Source organism: Cryptomeria japonica, chromosome 3 (genome assembly GCF_030272615.1).
Source record: "Cryptomeria japonica chromosome 3, Sugi_1.0, whole genome shotgun sequence".
Taxonomy (NCBI): domain Eukaryota; kingdom Viridiplantae; phylum Streptophyta; class Pinopsida; order Cupressales; family Cupressaceae; genus Cryptomeria; species Cryptomeria japonica.
In genome coordinates, this window is record NC_081407.1 from 952,697,222 (window position 1) to 952,722,678 (window position 25,457).

The following is a 25,457-nucleotide window of genomic DNA, read 5'->3' on the forward strand; positions in this document are numbered from 1 at the left end:
CTAAATCCAGACAACTAACGGACTAACAAAACCCTAAAAACGAAAGCGAAAACAAGCGAAAAACAAGCAAAAAGAGGGGGTCCCCATTTGCGATGGGGCGATGTGTGAAATGGTCACAACATCTGGCGACACCACTGAGAAATGTTGCAAAACATTTGGAAATCAATCTTTCTAAAGGAAGACTCAGAAAACCTCCCTCAACAAATCCAGGAGTTAAGAAACACTTACAAGAAGAGACCATCATATTGAGACAAAGTATTAAGTCCACAGTTACCCATGTGTGTGCAAATGCGTTAATTCCCCTCAACAAGACAATCATGATCTTCAGGTTCCCCTGTGATAGGCTACGTAGTTCGTCTAAACTCCAAAAGCATCCTGGATAGAGCCTCGCTGCCAGTCAGACGTCCATAGTCCCGACGAGGTTATCGCCGCAAGCTCACGAACATTGCTCCACTGCCAGTCAGGCGTCTATAGCCCCGATGGAGTTATTCGCATATTCCCTTTAGCCAATTTGATATTCCCTCTTAGCTCATTTCTTTTCTTTTGATTTTTCTCATTTTTTCATCTTTTCTTTTGATACTGCTTTTCAGTTCTGTCAATTCTTTGGCTCGCGAGTAGTGAAACTCACTAGGGTTTGAGGATTGCGGTGGCGCTGAAGCTAGACTTTAAATTTTTCACTAATCACAGCTTCGCCTGTAAACCATAATGACTCGGAGATTATAAGTGTGTGAAAATATAATAACTGAAGGACAAAAATACGTGAGTTCAATAAGCTAATCTACTTCAATGCAAATATGTCCTGACTCAAAGCTTCATTAAAAGAAACTCCCTTAGTAATTCCAAAAGACCTCATGATTTTCCAAACGCATCCAACAATCCAGCAGGAAGTCAGAGCGTTATATAACAAAATCACCCAATGTCAAATGGATACCCCTCAGGACAAAAACAACTAACCTAAAAACAAAAGCACCTAAACTACAACAAAACGGAAACAAAACAAAACAAAACAAAACAACGAAAGCAAACTAAACTAACTATGTACAAGGGAAGGTCTTGGCACTTTAGGATTGAAAATAATGTTTGAGATATCTCCCGTTGACAGGCAACGGGATGTCTTCTCCAGTTAAAGTCTGCAACCTAAATGCGTTCTCTCCCAATATCTCTGAAATTTGATAAGGGCCTTTCCAAAGCCTATCAAACTTATCATGTTCTCCTCTTTTCTCATGTGCTTTGTCCCAATACAGGACGAGATCTGAAATTCGGAACGCCTTGACTCTTGCTTGCCGATCAAACCATCTCTTCACCACTCCTTGGTGTTTAGCAAAGGTCTCTAGTGCTTGATCTCTTTTCTCTTCTAAATTCATCAACTGTGTCAACCTGGCTTGCACTGCATCTGTGTCTTCCACGTACTCCTGAATGAATCTCAAGGTTGGAATCCTGAGTTGCATGGGGAAGACTGGGTCTTGGCCATAGACTAGAAAATAAGGCGAAATGCCTAATGCGTTCTTTGTTCTGATTCTGTCTGCCCATAAAGCAAATCTCAACTGGGTGTGCCATTCTCTTGGACTTCTCTCTAATAATTTCTTGATAACACTGAGCAAATTTTTGTTTGTGGATTCTGCTAATCCATTACCCTGAGGATAATAATTTGATGAAAACTTGAGAGTTATCCCGTACTCAAAAGCCCAATTTGAGAATCTCAATGATGTGAATGCCGATCCATTGTCGCAAACCAACGCATAGGGACATCCAAACCTTGTGATTATGTTCTCCTCTAGAAACTTGATTACAACTTCAGTAGAACAAACCTTAAGTGCCTGTGCCTCTGACCATCTGGTACAATAATCTGTAGCTGTAATGATGTACTTGTGTTGTGCTGAGGATGCGGGGTTAATAACCCCAATAAAGTCCATTCCCCATTTAGCAAATGGTCTGGCTTCAATCACTGGATTTAGTGGCATGGCAGGATTTCTCTCTCTTATAGCTGCGACTTGACATGTGTGGCAAGTCTTAATGTGATTGAACGTATCTTTAAAAAGCGTAAGCCAGTAATATCTTGCTCTTAGGATCTGGTGAGCTGTGGCGAGGTTGGCTCCATGTCCGGTTCCAAACTTAGAATGGAAATGTTCAATTATCTGCTTTGCTTCGCCTTTGCCAACACATCTCAGGTACACTCCTTCATAGTTTTTGCGGTATAAAACAGATCCTTGAAGCATGTAATGTTGACACTTTAATCTTAATGCTCTCTTTTGTGTAGGTGTCATCTGAGCAGGACATCTGTGATTAAGCAAATATGTCACAATGTCTTTGTACCATTCATCAGGCGTGACATCCTCTAATTCATAAATTTGTTGGACTAATCCTGGCCCATCTATTGCCAATGTCTGCGCCAAAGCTTGTCCTCGGACAAGTTTCATGGGCTGTATCTCGATGTCAAATTCTTGGATAATGGCGACCCACTTTCCTCTTCTTTCACCTAATTCATTTTGCATGAGAAGAGTCTTGACTGCCGCATCAGGTACTATTGCATAAATCTTGGCTCTCAGGAGGTAATGTCTGAACTTCTTTACTGCCTTTACTAATGCGTATGCTTGCTTTTCAATGTTTGGATATCTCAATTCTGCATCTTTCAACGGGGTGCTCATGAAAGCAATCGGGTTTTCATCCTTCTCTTCACTTCTTTGGGTGAGAATGGCGGCACAAGTGTATTCGGAAGCGAAGGAATATAAATAAAAAGGTTTGAGATAATCAGGACTAATCAAGACTGGCGCCTCCATGATGGCGGTCTTTATTTCTTCAAATGCCCTTCTGGCTTGTGGAGTCCATTCGACCTTTGCATCTTTCTTTAACATTTCATTCAATGGCCTGATAATCTCGGCAAATCCAGTAATGAATTTTCGGACGAAGTTGATCTTTCCGAAAAATGATTTGAGCTCTTTCTTGCTTGCTGGCAAATTGATAGTAGATATGGCCCTCACCCTTTCAGGATCAATAGATATTCCTTTCTCTGAAATGACATGTCCTAAAAGCTTTCCTTCTGTGACTCCAAATATGCATTTCTTCGGATTAAGGGAGACACCGTATCTTCTACATCTTTGGAAGACTCTTCTCAAATCGTCCACATGATCTTCTCTCTGCCTAGAGAAAACTGTGATATCATCCATATATATAATAATGCTTTTGCCAATTAAATCTCTGAAAGCGATATCCATAGCTCTCTGGAATGTGGCCCCGGCGTTTATGAGTCCAAAAGGCATTCTCTTATAGGCAAATGTTCCCCATTTGGTGGTGAAAGCAGTCTTTATTCGATCTTCAGGTTCGACTAGGACTTGATTGTATCCTGAATATCCGTCTAGGAAGGACATCATCTGCGATCCATTGACGATCTGTAGTACTTCATCCAATGATGGGAGCGGATAGTTATCTTTCTCTGACGCTCTATTAAGATTTCTGAAATCCACACACAATCTGATCTCTCCATTTTTCTTTCTAACAGGTACCAGGTTGGCGACCCACGTCGAGTGTCTTACTGGGAATATGATTTTAGCTGTGAGTAACTTCTTCACTTCTTGGTATATCAGCGGTTCTAACAAAGGATTGACGGGTCTTTGTCTTTGCCTGAATGGCTTGCTTCCTGGTTTCAACGGGATTGTGTGAGTGATAATCGCAGTGTCGTAGGTCTTGAGATCTTCATAGCTCCATGCAATGACATCTGGGAAGTCCCTCATGTTCGTTAGGATTCCATCCTTCTCAATTGCTGTGCAAGACTTTCCAATGAAAACATTCTTAACTTGTGTCTCGTCACCTAGATTGATTGCGTCACACATATTGCCTTCTACACTGTGATCCTTCTTTTCTTTCAACTTGTCAGGATCAAAAATCCTTTCTAATTCAACCATTCCTTTCGGAATAGTGTTTGTCTTTAAGTTCAGGACTCCTTCGGCATCGAACTCAGCTTCACCCACTTCATCTTCATCTATGATCTGTGTTAAGAAGACGTCCGTGCTGGTTAGGAAGTCTAAAATGTGCTTGTCGTCTTCGAAAACTTGGAAATTGGTAATGTTATCTGGGACTGAAGGAACTGATATTAACTCGATTGTAAACTTCTTTAATCCTTCCATTGCTAATGGAATCAATGAGCTCGCGGCCTGTGCAAGTGAATTGGCCACTTGATTTTGATGTCTATAAATTGAATTGATATTGAAAGCATTAAAACTTTCAATTAGATCCCAGACTCGATTCCTATACTTAGTTAGCCTTTTGTCATGGCAAACATATTGCTTCCTGATTTGCCTTATTGCGATTTCTGAGTCTCCGTATACTTGCAGTATCTTTGCCCCCTTTTGGATGGCTAACAGTAATCCATGAACCAAAGATTCATACTCTGCTACGTTGTTGGTGCAAGGGAACTGCAATCTGTGAGCGGCAAGGTATGTTTCTCCTTTTGGACTAATTAATTCATATCCAGCTCCAGATCCTTGTTTGGACTTAGATCCGTCGAACCTTAGTGTCCATATTTGATTTTCTTGATTGTCCGTTTCTGGACTTTCATGACTTTCATCTGTTGTATCGGACAAAACTTCATCTTCTACAGAACTTTCGGTGTCTGTAGAGCTTTCATTCTCTGAATCTTGAATTTCCTCTATAGTTGGTGTCTGTGGGATCCTTTTGTATACTTGTTCCAATGCGGTCTGGCATAAAGCACAAGATAATTCTGAGTGGACGGCATTGTGGATTCTACACCAATTCGGAAGAAGCAGATCTCGGACGGATGCTATATTACCAAGTTGCACACTTTGCTGGATGTTTCTTTGTACAAACCTTCTGAAATTTTCAAACATCCCTTCGTCCTCTTGGTCGGATTCTTGATCGCTTTCAATGACGATCTCGGTTGACTCCATGACCTCTTGTTGGGTATTTTCATCTTGAATATCTTGTATCATTAAGATCTCTTCTACTTTTGGTTTATATGTTCCTAGGTCGGATTCTAAAAATAGGACTTCATTGTCCTCTCCATATTCAGTTATCATCAATCTCAACCTTGGGGTGCTATCAATTTTAATCTGGTTTGGAACTCCTCTCCATGGTAGCCACATGTGTGCGAAATCGGTCGATACATATCCATTCAACTTTCGGGACCAATCTCGACTCAGGAGCATTCCATATGAATCTGGAATATCCACTACTGATATATCTATAAAATTCTGGACTCTTGGGTCTGCGGCCAATTGCATGTGAATGTTGTTCAATTCTCCCATGACTGGAACTTCTGTCTTGTCAAGCTGAGTGACTTTCCTCTTGGTAGGTGCGGGAGTTATTCCAAGTCTTTGACAAACGGCTAAAGGCATGACATTGCTTGAGGCTCCGGAATCATAAAGGCAATTGTGCAATAGCTTTCCAAATATTCTGACTGATAGCAGGAACGGGGCCGGTTCGTCCTTTCCTTGAGAAGGCACTGAATTTCCTTCACTTGATTCTTGATGTTTAATTTGATTGATCTTTGAGTGATCTTCCTTCGCCGGGCTCTCCTCTTTTGATTGACTGGCTTGGCTTGCAGATTTTCCTTTTTTAACCACATCTTTCTTGATTGTAACTTCCTTCTCGGGTAGAACCAAGTTAGTGGTGAGGTTCTCTTTAACTGTAGGCTGAGCTTTCTTGGTTTCGCCTCTTTTGAGTAATACTTTTCCTTCCAACATATCTTCCTTTTTAGCTGGGAAGGTTATAGTTTGAACCATGCACTCATTTTGCTCGGGTTGTTCTTGAGAATCGGCTTCCTCTTGAGTCACATTGATAGTGGCTTGAATATTTGACCTTGTTGCACTAGGTTCACTCAAACTATTGATCATTGCCTCTTTAATTTCAGACACTTTGAGCAACTCGTAAAGTGGTAAACTTACCTTAACTTTCTTGAGTTCATCTAACACCAAGGCGGCCAATCTTTTCGTTTCATCTCCCGCTGGAGGTGAAATATTTCTTCTTTGTCTGTATTCTTGAGTGTTTTGTGGATATTCAGGGACGTTGCTGGCTTGGGGATCCGGCGGGGTTGAAAAATTGTTTGGAGGAATCGATGTTGTTAATGGTTCGGGATTTCTCTGATTCCTGTGATAAACTCTTTGGTTTGCACCTCCTGACGATTGGTGGAATACTTCCTTGATTCCTTCTACTAAAACGCTGTCGTTCAATGGTGGGAAATAGTATTCTGAATCCTCTACAGGTCCATTTGCAGATGCTGGTGGAAACTGAGATCCTGGTGGTACCATCGGTCCATTGGCCGATTCTGGAGGAAATCTCCCATTTTGTTCTTGACTAATTTCTTCTTGTGAATATCTGCAGGTTTCAACGATCATGGCTTGACCATACTGCGTGGTTGGAACAATTTCGTACCCTGTGGTGGGAGGATTTTCAGGCGGATTGGTAGTACGCATCTCTTGTTGGAAAATGTCGGCCGCAATCTTGAACTCAGGACACTGCAACTCAGAATGTTGGTTCGTGTTGTGGAGTCTGCACCAACTAGACAAGGCTGCTTCGGCTAAAAACACTTTGCCCGAAGAGGGGTTCTCTTGACTTTGCGCATTTGGTGGATTGTCCAAAGGCGTCACCACATTTCCATTGTTGGGAGCTGTATTCCATGATCTCTTCCTCCCCTTTTGATAGTCATGTATCCTTGATAAGGATCCCTTTACACTTGTTGTAAGATATCTCTTTTACAACTATCTCTTTCTCGCTTGAAGATTGTATTCTTTCTAATAATCTTCTTCCTAGCTTGAAATGCATGCATTTTTGTTAAGGATATCTCCTTGGTGATGAAGGTGTTTTATTTGTAATATACTAAGTTACCGGGTTCGCTCCTGGGACGCCTTGGTACGGGTCCGGGTTCGACTGGGTCCGTGGTACGGGTCCGGTTCGACCTGGGTTCGACTAGGGTTCGAAAAACCCAGGGTGGGTTCGACCAGGGTCGAACCCAGTCGAACCCGGGCGGACCCAGTCGAACCCGGGCGGCTGGGTGGCCCATAAAGCTAAAAAACAAAGCAAATTTTAATTTTTTTTCAGTTCCGCCTTTTAAAAAGTGAAAATTATAACCTAAAAAACACTTCTAAAACACTTTATTGACACATTTCACCTCATTTGTGTTGCAAACAAATTTTTTATGAGAGCAGGTTGAAGAAAGGTTGAACAAAATTTGGCTTCCAAGATCAAAGAGGAGGAGTTGAAGACTGATTTTAGAAGCTTCAACAAGTGTTGCAGCATCATTTCCATACATTTTCAAGCTTCCATTGGCTGCAAGAGGTAGGTTTTTAAACATTTTTTTCCAACTTTTTTTGTTTCACAAATTGTCAAACATGAAACTTGAATTTTTTTTCATTATTTAGTTTTTGTTTTTGAATATGTTTATTTTATTTCTTGCCATAGGAACTAGAATGGCATCTACATCTTCCTCCATTGGCAATGAACAAATAATTGCAAAACAAAGAAATGATCCAAATTCTCCCTTATGGAAATATGTGGACATTATAAAACAACTTCCGGGAGGTGGGGGATTCCGTTGGAATTGCCATGGATGTGATATTGAACGTAATAGTTCATATTATCGGGTGGTAGGCCATTTGTGTGGAATAAAAGGAAGAGACATCAAAAAATGCCCTGGAAAAAATGGTAAACCTATACCAGATGAGATAGTGATGAAATATATTAGGGAGCATAAGGCGGCAGAAGAGAGGGAAGCCCGTAGATTGAACCAAACCGCATCAAAGAAAACAAGGGGAATGCAAGGCCCTTCTAATCCCAGTATTGTAGTAGAAGACCACCCCGTCTTTGCCACAAATGAACCTCAAAGTGAACCACCCTTGACACGTAAAAGAACAAAGGGGTCTTTAGAAACCGCATTCCAAAATGAGAGTAGAGACAATGCTGATCAAGATATAGTAAGGTGCATTTATGCAAATGGGTTGTCATTCAATGTTGTTCGCTCCCCATATTGGAAGCAAATGATAAAAAGTGTTAATGAGGCACCAAGAGGGTATAAGGGCCCCAGTTATGAGAAGGTACGTGGAACATTATTGGAGAAAGAGGTGAAGAGGGTTGAAGATGCATTGAAACCCATAAGGGATTCATGGGTTGAGACAGGTGTAACAATTGTTTCAGATGGGTGGGAAGACGCTAAAAACCGTCCCTTGATCAATGTCATGGCGGTGTCCCCTAAAGGGGCAATGTTTTTGAGAGCTGTGGATTGTGAGGGCCAAATAAAAGATGGCCGATTTATTGCAGAAATTCTCATCTCTGCCATTGAGTCTGTGGGACCTCGCAATGCTGTCCAAGTCATAACGGACAATGCAAAAAATTGTAGAGCTGCTGGTTTGTTGGTTGAGCAACGCTATGATCACATCTTTTGGACACCTTGTGCGGTACATTCACTCAATCTTATGCTACAAAGGATTGGGCAAAAAATAAAATGGATCAAAGATGTGTATGCAGAGGCTGAGGACATCCAGATGTTCATCACAAACCACCACATGTCTCAAGGGATTTTTAGAACCTATTCGAATTTGGAGCTATTGAAGGTAAGTGAAATAGTAATTTAATTTTACATTTTCTGATTTTTTTGAATATTCAATGTTAATAATATCATTGTGTAAGCTATATTGTGTATTCTTCTTTAAAGTTTGGCTTTAGTTTTTAATCATTTGGCATTAATTTGTGTTATAGGTTGCTGAGACCCGTTTTGCATCAAACACAATCGTCTTAAGATGACTTGTGAAAGTTAGAGTGGCACTATGCAATATGGTGATCAACACCAATTGGATTGTATGGAAGCAAAGTAGCACTGAGAGGGCAGAAAAAATTAGGGATAGAATATTGAATGAGAAATGGTGGGATCTTGTTACATATCTCCTAAGTATCACTGAGCCCATCATGAGCATGATTCGCTATACAGACATGGATAGGCGTTGCATAGGTGAGATTTATGATGGCATTGATTCAATGCTTGAAAAAATAAAGGTCACTATAAATGAAAAAGAGAATGATCCTCAGGAGAAATTCTTCAAAGAACTGGAAGTAATTATTGTAGAGAGGTGGAATAAGATGACCACTCCTTTGCACCTTCTTGCCTATGCCTTGACACCTAAGTACTATAGCAATCAGTTTCTTGATAAACCAGGAAGGATTCCACCATGGAGAGATCTAGAAGTATTTGATGGGTATAAGGCAGCATTTCTTAGACTATATCCCGATGATGATTTGCGAGATGTTGTTACAAATGAGTTCATAGAATTCGCAAATGGGAATGGTCTAAGTGTTGATGCACTTCGTCATAGATCCAAGAAAGATGCTCATAGCTGGTGGTACTTCCATGGCACATGTTTCCAACACCTACAACCCCTCGTTATAAAAGTTTTATCACAAGTAAGTTTAATTAATTAAAATTTTAAATTTACAAGTTTTAGTTTATTTATAGTTTACTTTGTCTTCATAGGTTGCTAGTAATTTTATTTTTATTAATGTATAACTTTAATTGTTTACTTTGTCTTCATAGGTTGCTAGTTCATCTGCTTCAGAAAGAAATTGGAGCACATACTCTTTCATCCACTCAGTAAAGTGTAATAGGCTGCTATCAAAAAGAGCGGAGAATTTAGTATATGTACATTCCAACCTACGTCTTCTTTCACACAAACAACATGACTACACACAAGGGGAAACAAAGATGTGGGATATAGAGCCAAAGCATACTGATTTGGATGCTCCTGCTTCTCAGCTTCTTGCATTGACACTTGATGACTCGGAAATTGAGCCAACTTATAGTGCAAGTGCAAGTGGCATTGGCTCATGTAATGTCAATGTCAATGAGGAGGAGGAGGAGGAGGAGGAGGATGAAGAATTAGATGATCCATTTGATGATTAAACTTTAAGTTTATATTGTTGAAAGTTGAAACAATGATACTTGAATATTTTGTCATTTTGATATTAAACTTGATGTATATGATGCTATTATCAATTATGGTATGATCATGATGCTATGATTACAAGTTTATGTTTGTTTTGTTGTTCATATGATGCTATGTGACATGCATATTTTAATTCATGCTTATAGGCTTCACAAATATCAAAATATATATATATATATATAAAATTTACATGTTTTTGTACTAACGAACCCAAACGAACCCAAACCCCTTTTCAAAATTTTGCCGTACCGGCGTACCGGGTTCTTCGAACCTGAACCGGAACCCAAACCCGAACTGGCAACTTAGGTAATATAGATCTCTATCTTCCTTAAGATATCAACATGGTAGTGTGTTGACATCTTAAGGGGGATCATATATGGCCTCCTCGTTGTTTGTGTTTGGTGCACACTGCAACACCCATTTTGCAATCTCAAATCAAATTTTTGTTTGGTGCACACTACAACACCCATTTTGCAGTCCCATATTGAATTTTTGTTTGGTGCACACTGCAACACCCATTTTGTAGTCGCATTTTTAGATTACCTAGCAAATAGAGGTTTGGTTTTGTAATCTTTGTGTTTGGTGCACAATGTTGCACTGCAACACCCATTTTGTAGTTGTATTTTCAGATTATTTAGCAAACAAATATTTTGCTTTGTAATCTTTCTTAGCATGAGTCAACTAGCATAATGCACCTTGCTAGACTTGTTTGACTCTCCTTTCTCTAAAACGAATCACACAACACAACACACCTTGTTGTCTAGTAGAATTTGTGCCTCTCCCTCTTTTTTTATGAGTCACCTAGCATAACACAACTTGCTAGTCAATAAAATCTATGATGCAATCATGAATCACCCAACATAACAAACCTTGCTGGCCAGTAGCATTCATGGTTCAAATTTTTTGATGAACCCATAGCATAACATACCTTGCTAGTTGTTGGATCATGGTTTCTTGTTTCATTAGTTGGTGTATGCTCTTGATCTTTCTATAAGACTGCTTGTGCTCTTGCAATAACATTTCGAGAATGATATTAGTAGTTGAGACATTTTGATTATCGAGGTCTCTTCAACTAGTTGACTTGGAGCCTTCACTTTTAGTGCTAACCTCGTTGTGTGCCTTTTTTGTTTTACCTTGTCTTTTGTCTTATTTTTGTCCTTCCTTGGATGTTGTCATGTTAGTTAAGGATCCATGCTTGTGGGCTTGTTCCCTCAAACTTAGTGACATCTTATTTCTTGTTACTCTTGCTCCTAGTTGGTCTCTCTCTCTCTCTCTCTCTCTCTCTCTCTCTACTTTATATACTCCCGCTAAAGTGGGGGCTAAATGTAGTGTCATAAATTGTAACACTTTACAATTTAAACACCATTTTAGCTCCAAAAAGACCTTTTCATTAAAATAAAGGCAATTTGATATGCAAGTGTAGTGTCATAAATTGTAACCCTTTGTACTTTCACACTCTTGTCTGGGCCCTTGCTGTATTGTGCCCTCTCATAGCTCTTTTTCATCCTAATTATGGCTTTGTCATTACCAAAGTATTGTCAATGCTTATTTGGTGAACAGATCCTATATCTTGGAGTTGTGCATTGTGCATCCATCCTTCTCTACTCTTGTTTTGGGTGGACTAGGGCACCTAGTGCCATATTCCCTCTAGAAAGGGCTCAAAATAAAATGTGGCAGAGTGTCAGTTCTCGCAATTTGTGATCTGATCTCAGTATTTTAATATGGCCGTTGTAAGTCAGCCTAAAATAGGAAATACCTTGTGATCCCAATATAAAGGCATCCTCTTTGATTCATTTTCATGCCCATGCATTCTAAGACACTAAGGTTTTGATGAGCTATAACACTAAGGTGCTTTTAAAATATTTTAATATAATTCAATGTTCAATAGAGTTTCTTGACGGGTTTCGGGGATGAGGGGACCAAGGGCCTAAGTTTGGGGACAACTTGGGGGGAGCGGTGGGGGTGGCGCAAATACATATAGTACTTGAAAAATTAGTTATAAAAAGATGTATAAGGAGTGCGTATAAGAATTGTAAATCTAACAATGCCACACTATGTAAAGTTTATATTAATAAAAAAAAAACATGAAAATGATTGCATTGAAGATTTGAAATTTGAACATTAACGATGGTGGGCATAGTTTTGGAACTTTGGGAGCAAAGTGCAAACTGAGAATTAAGAATTGCAAATGAAACTTTGGCATAGTAAGTAAAGTTTAAAGTTTTGAACTAATAATTAATAAACATAAAAAACATGGAAATGGTTGCATAAATAATCAAATAGTGGGTGGAGGTTTGGGGTCAAGGGGCAGTGCTCCTTGTGGGTGTCTTGATTGTGGCTTTGACTATAAATATGCAAAGATTTGCAACAAGGGATATGTATTATGTAGATTTTTATATCATGATTCATCATTGGCCTCCTACTTGCTTAGACTTATAGATTGATGGGGGTTTGGGGGCATCACCAAAACAAGGTTGAGGGTATTACTCCTCATGGGGGTTTGGGGTGAGATGGGGTGAGAGAGGGATGTAGAGAGATAGAGCTTGGGGGTGAGAGAGGACAATGATATAGAGAGAGGGGATAGAGGAAGAGTGATAGGGAGGGAGATGGGTCTAGAGTTCAGGGGAGATAAAGGGAGTGGGATGAAGAGAGCACGAGAATCCTAGTAGGAGATGGAGCTTGCTGATTATTGAAATTTGATTCTTTGAAAATTTATAAATCTTCTAAAACCTAGAATCTGCATTATAACTCCAAGAGATCTGAAACCACTCTCAAACATCCGACCAATATATACATGAAATATAATTTAAAGTGTAAGAAAGGAAAAAGACATTGAAATGTGACTTATGCTTAAATGGTATATTTCATGTATATGTTCTAATGAACAGAATAAGATTGACTTGGATTCCATTTTCACAAAATTTTCACCATTTTTTGCTTGGGGATTGAGTTTTTGAGTGAGATCTATGGGAGACTCCTAGGTGTCCCCAGGACAGCTAGGGGATTTCTAGGAGTCCTTAAGACGTTCAAGGGATGTCTCGGTGTCCTCGGCATCTTCGAGACATTTCCTCCGTCCTTGCATCCTGGAGATGTCCTCATCCCGAAAACACAGGGCTTTTTTTGGGGGGGTTGCATGCCCGTGTGTTTAACTGATATGAGTTAAGCAACCTTAGTAAAAACCTAAGTTACCGGTTCTTGTCCTTTTGGCTTGGGTCCGGGTCTTGGTTCGCGCCCGGTCTTGGTCCGGCCCGGGTTCGACCTGGGTTCCACCCGGGTCCTTCCCAGGTGGCCGGGTTCCTTGTGGGTCAGCCCGGCCACCTGGGAAGGACCCGGGTGGAACCCAGGTTGAACCCAGGAGGACCCGGGTGAACCCAGGCCCGTGGGTTCCCCAAAATGGGGCCCACGGGTCAAAAACCATATATTAGTTATTAGTTTACTGATAACATTTGCGATATATGAATATTTATTGGCATTGGCAATTATTGATTTATCATTTATCATTTATGATTTATGTATGGAAAGTCACATTGTATATTTTATTTTTGTATGGATTGTATATATTGAACATATATATAATATATGTGTATATATATATAAATTTATAATTAATATATGTATATATGTATGGATGAACCCGTACCCATACCCAAGAAAAAAAAAATTGTCGAATCCACGAATTCGTACCCGAATCCGAACCCGAACCCGAATCCAAACCCGAATCGGTAACTTAGGTAAAAACAATTAAAATAAGCCATTAATGCACCCATTATGTGGAAATTGCCAAAATGCATTAGAATGAAAATTTAATTGCATTGGAGTGATCACAATGATGAGTATTGATAAACAAAGCCAACTAGGCAACTTACTACAAATAGATGGCCTCTCCAAGATCCTTGGAGAGCACACTAGAAGTCGAAAAGCACCCTAGAAAGTGGCATATGAGTCCTCCAAAGTGTAGACCACTTGAGTTCACTAAAAACATTAAATAACTCGTTTGGTAATGTTGATACACACCCATAAGGTTAATGCCAATTGCGATGCAAGAGAACCCGAAAATGAGGACATTACATTTCCACACTTCTTGGCGAAGTATTCTATTTTTGGAAAGTATCAATTTTCATTAAGTTTGATTTTCATTGAGCTTCAGATTATGTTGGTGTAATCAGAATTTGCTTTCGGGTTATTTTTATACTTTTTCCACAACTTTGGGTTGATGTGCAGAAAATAATGAAAATATTAAATAATTGATATTTAAGTAGTCAAATGGTAACCTATGTTGATTATTTTTAAAGGTGTTAAGCGGCTTAAGTGCTTGAAAAAGTAAATTATAAAATCAAGTCACTTTTATGGAGCCGAAGGATTGCTATTAAAAGGTGGTTTAAAATTATGATTTACAGAGAATTCCAGAAGTGCTTATAAAATGGAAATTGGAAGAGAAGAATCTCATTCAAAATTTTCAGTTTACTCTATTTTATATGTGAGATTGAATGTTGTTCATCACTTCTGTTTAAGGTAAGATTGGTTTCCATGGTGAAATTTCCTACTTAGTCAATACTATGTGATTCATTCATGTTCACAATTTGTATAGAAAAGATTTAGTGTTGAATTCATCCAAAGCTCACAGGCATGTAGATTGGTATAGGTTTTGTTGGAGATTGAGCAAGATTGAATTTTTGAAGGATTTACAAGCAAAAATCAAATATGTATTTGGAGTTTTGAGGTTTTCAAACCCCAATTTGATGAGACATCAATCTCATTTTATGTTGGTGATTTTGGGTTGGAATAAGGGTTTGGAAATGACGTATGACTGACTGCAGCCCTTGAATATATATATCAGCATTGCATTGCTTAATATTCTTTGTTGTTGTTAGAGGCACATCTCTCAATGTGATATTTACTGCATCTTGGAGTGGATTTTGTCTTATATTCATCCATCATTTGGACTTTAGGAAAACCTGCAACTCGTTGCTCAAGCCATAACAACCTTTGTAGACTGTTTGACAGTTATCTTGGAGTCATGAGAGATGTATGGAGGAATGGAACACTTTTAATGGAAGTTTCTATCTATTTAATGGGTGGCCGCCCCTGTTGTATAAGGATTTCTTCTGATTATGATGCTATTTTGAAGATAAGCAATCCTCTTATAGCCATCTGTTGGTCTATATCGGCAATATTCAGTTCCAAGAATACCAGACTTTCATTTGGGAGGTTAGAGGAATAAGTATTTCATGTATTTGTAGTTCTGATTTCTGGAACAGCAATTTAAATTGCATATTTTAATTATTTCTAGTACTGTATAAAGATTGCAATCTGTTTGACAAAATGTCTTTGTGAATATATGAACATTGGTATAATTTGATGGTGAACATATGATATAAAATTTTAGCAACATTTGTTCAAAGTGACCTCAAACGGAAATTCTTCATATCTTGTTGTATGCAGAGTCTTTGACGAAATATACTTGTAAGCCAAAATTCAGAGATCTTCCAAGTTTGGGTTCAAAATTTGTGTTGGGGACATACAATGGTAACAAAGTTGTTGATCTTACAAGTCAACATCTATTTCGATATTTTTAGTTGCATGACAAATTATCGGCAGTTGTTTGTCAAACTTTTGTGGCTTCATAGCATTTTCAGAAGATTGTGGGTCGGGGTTGAGTGGCTATAAAAAGATGAGGTCATTCCAAGAATTAATGAATGAACTGTTAGTCAATTTTGTCCAGTCCAGTCAAAATAGCTTATCACAGGCATTTCATAAATATTAAAATTTTAAAGAAAGAAAAAAGGGCTTCAATATCGTGTTTTGTCCATGGTAAAATCATCAAGTAATGTTTCAAAATCGTGACTTGTTCAAAGCTCATGTTGCCTAAGAGAGAGGGAAATTGCTTTGTAAGGAGTTTAAGGCATTTATGAAGCACTTTTGAGCATTTCTAGGGGGGTCTTAAATGCCCTATTTTAAACCCATCTGACCTGGGACTATTTTGATCTTCAAGGTTTGTTTTCTCACATGTCCTATAAATATGGAAGGAAGTTGCTACGGTTAGAAGAGGTAAAGAGCAATTTGGTAACATGAGGAGAGAATATAGGACAGTTTGATGACTTGACCAGTTGGTTGAGTAGATTTAGGAGGAGGTTGCAGCAGTTGAGGAGGGTATCTAGGAGCAGTTGCTCACTCTTCCAAGTGGAGGAGAGTATCTAGGAGGAGGTTGAAGACTTCTTCAAACAGTTTAGGGAATATAGGGGACAGTTTCAGACCTTTTCCAAGGCATTTCCAGACATCTAAGGGCAGAGTCAGAAGCCTTATTCATAGACAAGTCCAAGATGAAGCTTTTTCTTCATAAAGATTACCTTTTGGTGCACATTTGAAGGCTGAAAAGTAGCGATGGAGAGTTTGACGACCAAGAAAGCAAGTAATTCATCCAGACTCTTTCTTCTTTTCATTTAATGCTCCAAAAGGTTGTAATCAGCTGCTGCCGTTCTATAAAGCACAACTCTCTTCTTTATTTTCAGGGAGTTCTTTCTTTTCTTCTTGTAAAGATTGTAGCTTTTTCAAGCTCTTTCCAACAAAAGAATAGCATTGTAACTCCACTTTCAGACTTGTATACAGCTGTAAAAACATCTTTTCTTAATAAAAATCATTGTTGTTTACCTTCTCAAAGCTTGTCTTATTGTGTGCAAAGTAAAGATGGATGAATATACTTGTGAAATTTCATATTTCCTTTTAAGTTTGTCTCTTTTAGCACCTTTAGGCAAGATAAAACATATTTTCTAGGCAGGTCAGTTATGGATATAAAAAGCAACTAGTTGTGAAATCTCATTTTCCTTCATGAGTTGTGAGTATTTTCACCTCTCCATGAAACACTTATGCATAGGTATGAAGAAATTTTGAGCTGTGTCATGTTACAGCTGATTAATTGAGCAATTGTGTGTATTAATCAGCAGGTATAGGTTCTGGAAAGTCAATTTGGTGCACCACCGTAGTGTAGGATTTCTTTTAAGCATTTCTTTCTCCCCTTTTCCTAGCAAGCAGTAGTTTTAGGTGATTGTCCCAAAGAGAGCTAGCTCTTCAACTGGAGGTCTGATTTCAAGTATCGGAGTCCACACTCTAGAGATCATTCCCATGTTTCAGTGGATGGTTGAGCCTAGTTCAACAAGGGTGCACGTTCAATTGGCAACATGGACAATTGTGAGTATTTGGGAAATATTAGAACCTTATAAGGGAGCAGAAAAAATGGAACTATGAACATGAGGTCACCAAAGTTCTTGATTAGTATCAAGAATTACCTATTGAGTTCAAAACTCAAGTTTCATTTGGAGAATTCTTGAAGTTACTTGAAACAGAGCATCCTGCAATAAAGACATTTATGACTACATAAGAAGGACAAGAACAAAGGATGGTGTTGATCTAACACATGTGACAACAAAAGAAGATAACCATTCCAGCAATGCCAGATTTGAGAGTGAGAGGCTTGCCTCAATGCAAAGTACAAATGACATGGAATATCACAATGTTCATTAGGAGAGTGTCTTAGCTGAAAATAATTATGAAGTTGAATTTTCAGTTGCATCGCAAGTGAAGATGAGTGCACAATTCTTCTTGAGAGTGTTGAGTTTGATATAGATGATAGCCCCAAAATTGAAGATATGGAATTTTCTGGTGATTCATTGATTGAGTATAGTGTTGTTCTATCATCTATTGATGTCTTTGTACTGTTGATGTACACCTAATTGGTAATCCCCTGTACTATGTTTCCTTTATAGATGAACACGGGAGTAGTTTGCCTTCAATTTCCTGCTAGATGAAAAATCAACTTACATGTGTTAAATAATGGTGAAGGCTGGCACCTTTCAATGCCATTGATGGCCAACCTCTTAGATTGCCACACAGTAGAGGCAAAAAGAAACATTTAGGAATTAGATTAAGACTAATAAAAAACTAAGTTTCTTTGTGGATGGGGAACAAAATCTGCTATCCTTTCAGCCACAATTAAATCTAAACACACAGTTAGGAAGGGAATAATTTTTTTGGTGACCAATCACTTTGAGGGTATAAGAAAGACTAATAGATAGAATAGGGGAGCAGGGGCAATGCATGGTGGGCTTTCCCACTCCTTTGGCTTGTTACTAGCAGAGGTTGGGAAGGTGAGTTGGTCATAGTAGCACTAGCTAGAAAGTCTGTAGCATTGTTAGTTTCCCTGAAGCAATGAAGGAAGAAGACTTCCTCAAAATTCTTGTACAAACTGCAGCCCTTTGATAGGCAGCTGTTAAGCTTCCAATTATTAATAGGTTCTCTTATCATGCCAGCAATAATCACCCAAGAATCCCCTCATATATTCAGTTTCCTGCAACCTACTGAAGCCTGAACTTGATTCCTACAACCAAGGCCTCTGCTTCAATATTCATTTTTGTTTACATAAGAAAAGATTTGCCCGTAATGAACTGAGCCAAATTTTTTTTGGCAAAGGCACCAAGATCCGCCTATCTTGGATTACCTTTGGAAAAGCTCCATCGAAACTAAGCTTTGAGAAATTAATAGTGGAGAAATAATCAAGACTTGCTATCTTTGAAGCATCATTATATTGTCGAAGTTACCCTTGGCAGGTCTATGTAATGATGCCTTCATTGTCAAGGTGTATTGTGGTGAATTTTATTTTTTTGGATCAACTCTTTCCATTGGATAGTTTTGATGTTTTTTTATTTTTTTTAAATTTTACAGTTAGAATAATTAGTGTTGCATAGTTTTGATGTCTTACTTGAGATTTCTGTATTTTGAGTGAATTCTGCATAATTTAAATATCATAGATAATTCATGATAGTTTTTCTGTAATGAAGTCTAAGTATCGTCTGCATATATACGTTTGAGAGATGATTCTACTTTGAATGTATTGTTTAAAGCATAGTTGAAAAAATCGGACTCATCAATGACTCGGCAAGACAAAATATCTAAAAAACTCGGGGAAAAACTCGGCAATAACTCCACAACTTTATCAAACATTTGAAAGTATATTTTTTTAAATATTCTTCAAAAACGCACATTTATATAAATTTAATGTCATTAAATTTATTTTTTAATTATATTAGAATAAACATATATTAATAGAAAACTATTTAAGTCATAATAGCATTAATTTAACATCATAGTATTAAAAATTCATGTCTCATAGTATTAATTTTACATTTAAATACGTTGGGTTTTTATGTCTGCGAGTCTTTCCGCGAGTGACTTGGCTGAGCAAATGACCTGCGAGTACTCGCGAATCTTGCAAGTACTCGCAGAGTTTTTCAACTATGGTTTAAAGGATATCTCCATTGTAAAACTGGCATACTTGAACTTCAAATATTGTTCTACAACTTGGGGACTACAAATTTTTTTTTTGCTTGGTAACTTGGGGACTACAAATTATGTCTAACAAGAACAATCCATTTTACAGGACTACCATGCAATGGTGGCACAGCTAGAACACCAATTTAGGTTAGGAAGATTATCCCTTCAGGGACTATGGTTTTTTTGCCAGGTGCAGGCTTTTTATCCTCTTATAGGTATTTCTGTTTTTTCTTAGGATTCAAAACATCTAACTCATAAGTTTTGATTTGTGAAATTTTATATCTTGTAGCCAATGATGGGTGCCATCCAGGCTTTAACTACAGTGGTACAAAAAGCTTCTGCACAAAATCTCTCAGGCTCTGCAATATTGAATCTCCTGCAGAACCAGGTAATCAGTTTTAATATTTCTGTGATGTTATATGATCACAGATTATTAATTGCTCGTTTCATTCTTCAGTGCTTTGTATGTATACTGTAGCATCAAACATGATATGCCATGAGAATATTGATTCCAGGTGAAAGCAATTTGTTTTTTTTTTCTTCGTTTTTGTTAGGTGTGTTTTCTATGCTTTCACAAGCAGCTATTAAATTTAGGAATTAGGAAAATGATTGGCTTTCATCAGTGATATGAGCTTGGGAAATTGTTGCATGTTCGATTGGAAAGGATTTATGCTGAGTAGTTTTACCTTTAAAATTTGTAGGCAGGTCCAGATTGACATCCTTCTATCTAATATCTTATTATTTAGAAATTAATGTTTATGTTTTTTCCCTCATGTTTTTTTGTTTATATTGTAGAAGCAGTTTTCCTTTGACAATGTTTACTTGTTTTTACAGTGCATCATATTGCAATTCGCAGTTGTCCAGTCCCCTCTCAACAGGTTATTAGATCTGGATCAAGAGCAGGCCTAGGTCATACTTAAATTCTTTAAATTGAAGGCCTGTGGAATGATAAAAAATCCTTTTAAGGATTGCAATTATTCACTGCTTTTCATATAGTTAAATGATTTAGTTTCAGTTTGATATACCAATAAAGCAGCATTTAATCGTTTGGGGAATCAGTTGGCAAAACAAAAGTATAAGATTTTTTGAAAAAATCGGGAAAAAACCGGAATTACTTAAAAACATAAAACAATCAAAAACTACTTTTTATTTAATATTTAAGGGCATTTCCATAGCATAGAGATATTGTAAGCAAATAAAATAGAAAGTCCAACACATGAACTATAGAAAATAGCTATTTGTTATATAAATTCATATCACTGAGTAGTACATTGCACAAAATACGCAACATAAATAATAATTGGGTGCTGATAGTTGTCAAAATGTCAATAACAATATAGTTTGTGACTTTGTACAAAGTCAACCTATAAACTAAGTACAAAGTTCCAAAAAAAAACAAATGTAGCCAATAACATGCCAGAGGGCAACAAGCCCTGATGATGAAGCTCCTGAGGTAGAGTTTGTCCTAATTCGTTCAACCCATTCAGGATCCATGTTGGCCATCCCCATGATCTCAAAATCCTCAGGCTCATGCAAACTAACATCATCGTCATCAACAATCCACTTAGACTTTGGATCTATCTCGTCAAGGTCAATTGGCTCGTCTTCCTCACTAGTTCCTATTTTAAAGCCCATTTATAAATTAGCCTTTACAAGTGAGAAACACAATGAATACAGTTTCAACTAATTGCAAGTATATTTTAATATTCTTACCTTGAGCTTTCTTTAGCTTGAAGCAGAGGTTGTGGTGAACAAACACCAAGTCAATCATCCGTTGTTGTGATAGGCGGTTGCGTTTCTTGGAATGTATGTGTTCAAAAACACTCCAATTACACTCTCAAGAGGATGAGTTGCATGGTTGGGACAAAACGTGCACCACCATGCACCTATAATTTGGTAATTCGTCACCAAAAGAAGCCCACCATTGAGCTGAAAAACACATTATATGAAGATGATATTGTTAGAATATCTTAAAATCTTAAGAAATTTAATGACCATGTTGGCAAAATAAAGAGATTGTCAAAAGTTTATAGAGAAATTTAATGACCATGGCTGCCCTAGAAGAGAGAAAACCCTTAGCTTGTTTGTACATTTCCAACTTTGACATAGCTGCATTACATTTATCCTGATCTGGAAGCATTTTGTCCATGCACTTGAAGAAGCCTTGTTTGATCTTAGCATCAATTTCCATGAATGGAGTCTTGTAGAATAATGATGGATTGAGAAAGTATCTTGCAACATGGAGAGGAGTGTGCAATTGTCCATCCCATCTCCTATCAATTATGCCCCACAACGATATATACTTCTCCCTGTTATTTGCCAACCTACTTCTCATCACCTCCTTGGCCCTATCCATGGCCTCATACAAATATCCCATGGGGGATTTTCCCCCATCCACTAGTCTAAAGACTTTTACGAGAGGCTCTAAAAATTCTACAATTTGTTCAATTCACTCCCAAAAACTGGTAGAATATATGTACTTTGCCACTGCTATGCTACGTTACCTGGGGACGCATCCTCGATATTTTTTCAGGCATGCCTATCTCGGGGACAGGGGAATCGTAGCGCACGTCCCCATAAATTCTGCATATAGACAGTGAATTTTGACAATGAATTCTATAAGCAATTTGACTTTGACTCTCAATTTAATACAAATATGCCATAAGAACTCTGCTGGTTCTTATATGTTAAGGTTCTATAATGTAATATGTACATGTTTTATCCATGTTTTCATATGAATATTTTAAATTTCCCTATTTTTATATAGCGTCCCCTAGCCGTCCCCAAGATTGACAAAAAAAATCACTGTCCCGGAAACGCGTACTCCCGTCCCCTGTCGTCCCAGTCCCAGAAACTTGGGGCAACATAGCTGCTATGCCATTCAAATGATTTTTGAAACCAGACACCATCCACTTAGCTGAAACAAGCATTCACCTCAAATTATTTTTTTGTTCACATAGTTTCTGTAATGCAAGGAAGTGTGTTGCAAATCTTTTCACCCTTGGTTGAACTAGCTGCTTGCCTTCTGTGAAAGAGCGCATTATAGACAAAATCCTCATGTGATTATAAATAAATTTGGTAAACTTGTGAGCCTTTTGCAATGCCTCCTTAACCCATTCAATTTTTCCAATGTCCTCTAGGGTTAGATCAAGGCAATGTGCCGCACATGGTGTAAAAAACATAGCGGGGTATTTATCTGTTAGAAGTCTCCCAACAATAACACAAGCAACAACATTGTCTTTGATAAATTGAAACACATTTTGTGGCTCTACTTCCATAACTACGATGCCATACATCTCGAACAATGCATTTGCGGATTTGATTATATTAGATGCATCCATAGATTTCAAATAACAGTGCCAATCTCACAAGAGACAAGGAAGTTGATGAGGGTTTGGTTCCTTCTATCTGTCCATCTATCTGACATAATGCTGCAACCACTGATAGCCCAATGTGACCAATGCTCTTTAACAACATTTTCAACATCTCTTACTACATCTTTGAGCATACCAACCCTTAGTGACTCATAAGATGGGGTTTTAAACCTTGGACTTGTAGGTGCAATAGCATCTACCATAGGTTGCCAATATGGAGATCTGCAAGCATTGAATGCCAAGCTAGAGGTGTACCAAAAATTACCAATTGCTTTCTTTGCTTGTTCATGGATGGTTTTCCTCCATCTTGTACTCTCCAAAGTGGTTTGTGATTCTGGTGTAGTATGAGGTTGGAAGAAATCATTAATTTTCCTCCACTTGTGTTTGGTCCATGTGCTGTAGAAGAAGGTGCTGACCCAGATTCCCTAAAACTCCCATCTTCACCAGCCTCACCCAAATGGTTCCTCCTAGCATCTGCTGAACTAGAACCTATTTCAACCCCGGTTCTCACCTTTTTGGGCTTACTTTGACCAATCCCATCAAGAGATTGCTCTGCCTGATAGGAGAAATCTTTAGGGCATTCTTTACAAATCTTAGTATTATTTCCTCATTCTTCTGACAAATGCCATTTGAAACGATAAATGCCACCACTGATTTCATTTAGACACCAATTGCATTTAACCTTTGTGCTACCAGTAATTGGTGTGCAATGTGTCCTTGCAAAGTCTTTTTGGTGTGGCATTGTGATCAATAATCAGATCTGAATTTGTCGTGAACACCTACAATGCATAGGGAATTGATAAGACTAATGAGCAAATAACAAACATGATAACTTTATCCTTTCACTGTCCACAATGCATACTAACTGAAAGTGGAGTATTTTTCAAAACAAAATAGAACTGTAGCAACTAAATTACTGAAGATTATTGAACTGCTCAATGGTGCTTATTTAGATCCTAATATCTTTCCACAATATATATTGATTCTTGAAGACTCAAGACTGAAGTAAGCATGCTCAACAAGCTGCAGCATTTAACAACAACAAAACCCCTCATAAATCTGAAAATGATTACATAAAGCCCTCAGCTACAGCATTTAACCAATCTTTCTATCCTGTCACAAATTATCTCATCTTGATGAGCTCCCTGATATTCATGGCCAATCTTTCTATCCATTGAGAATGAATTACATTTCAACCTACATTGAAAAATTCACTGGCTGTCATTTTAGTGATATAAGAATACAAATTCTAAATAAGACACCTGGGGTGTATGATTTCTATCACTCTCGAATATGTCTCATGTTTCTCATAAAATATACCTGCCTAATATCAAAAGTAACAGTTTCAAGTTTCAACAAGTCCAACACCAACTTAAGATTAACTCTTAAGAAATAACAAATGGATGACACCATAAAGAAGGGTGATAACTTCATATCATTGACAACATGCAATGCTTCCTTATGGATAGCAGAGGACTTCAGAATGTCTAGGATGAAGATACAAATCAGATTAGTAACCATCTCGTCTATGATGAAAAAGGGACTAGACCTGGGGGTTATAGAGCAATGAAAATCCAACCTAGGATCGATCAAGGGTCTCAGATTGAAGCTTCACAAAAGTATTATATGCCTTGCTTTCAGGAATGTATGTAGCACAAGGCTAAGTATGGGGGTTAATAGATTGGTTTCAACTTTCAAGCACCAAGAGTTTTGCAGAGCTATCAAACGTTTACGACATAGTGAGAGCAGATCACACAGGCCTAAAGCATAGTCTAAAACAACAGTTGCATGCAGAGTCGATGGAACAGTTTAAGGACCCATGTATGAAGTTTATAAAGGTGTGTAAGACCCTGTTTTGCTTTTGTTAAGCCGATTTCTTAACTTGGATATGTAAGGGATAACATCCTTTTTTTCATGCTTTTTCTTTAGTCATACAATTATATTACAGTATGCCATCATGTATTTCTTGTATTGAAGTTTGGGATACAAACTTACACCTTGAAAAAGAAAACGATGAGTTTATACATCTTGCTGGAGTAGGGTTAGAATGGTAACACATTATATATATCTATTGTGTATGCTTCTGCTTTAGATATAAAATCCAATTCCAGGTTGTTGTCACTTTATTGATTTGCTAATGCTAAATATAAATAGAAGACATCTGTAAATATAAATATAAACTTACTTCCTATTGAGGAAAGACCTCTGTAAGTCGAATGTGAAAGTTGAAATTGCAAGTTTGTTGCATTTATAGAGGAAAGCTAAGATATGTCATAGGAAGCTGCTCTTCTTTGAAGTCCAAAGGGTTGAAAATTTGATGTTTATAAAAATAAAAGAACAGCATTCAGGACTTGCTGCTGTTTATTTCTTATCCCAAGGTCACTTGATAAAGCTACAGAACTTTATTAAGAAGCTTTATTTTTGGAGCATAAAAGTTGAACAAAATAGGATGTCATCTACAAAACAAAGATTGTTGTATATTTGGAGTTGGAGTTCTCCATTTTGTGGGTCCATTGATTCCCTTGAAAAAGCCTTTTGTAGCAATGACAACTAGAGTGAAGGCTGTGGTGTAAGCATCAATCCCTGTTCTGATGTCCATTTTGAATTGCTTACACAACAACCTTCGCTCTAGTGGCCATTGCTACAAAAGGCTTTTTCTTGTAAGGCAAACCAATTTCTTGCAATCTAATAAGTATAGATTTCTTGCCATAGATTATTCACGTTTACTAAGAAGTATAGATTTCTTGCAATCTAAAAGTAAATGAAACAAACACATCTACATTTAGTGACACCTTATTGCATTATTAGAAAAAATGGG

The 25,457-nt window shown here is 37.8% G+C and overlaps 1 protein-coding gene across 6 annotated transcripts in view; it reads left to right on the forward strand.

Moving 5' to 3' along the window:
• LOC131061733 (gamma-tubulin complex component 2) overlaps positions 1 to 25,457 on the forward strand; it is a 188,189-nt gene that overhangs the window by 80,516 nt on the left and 82,216 nt on the right. For 5 of the 6 annotated variants that reach the window (XM_057995545.2, XM_057995548.2, XM_057995546.2 and 2 more), the window contains 2 exons: positions 19,372 to 19,455; positions 19,555 to 19,653. In XM_057995545.2, the coding sequence (XP_057851528.1) occupies positions 19,372 to 19,455; positions 19,555 to 19,653 (183 nt within the window). The remainder of the gene's footprint in view (positions 1 to 19,371; positions 19,456 to 19,554; positions 19,654 to 25,457) is intronic. The other variant, XM_057995547.2, reaches the window with a different exon arrangement.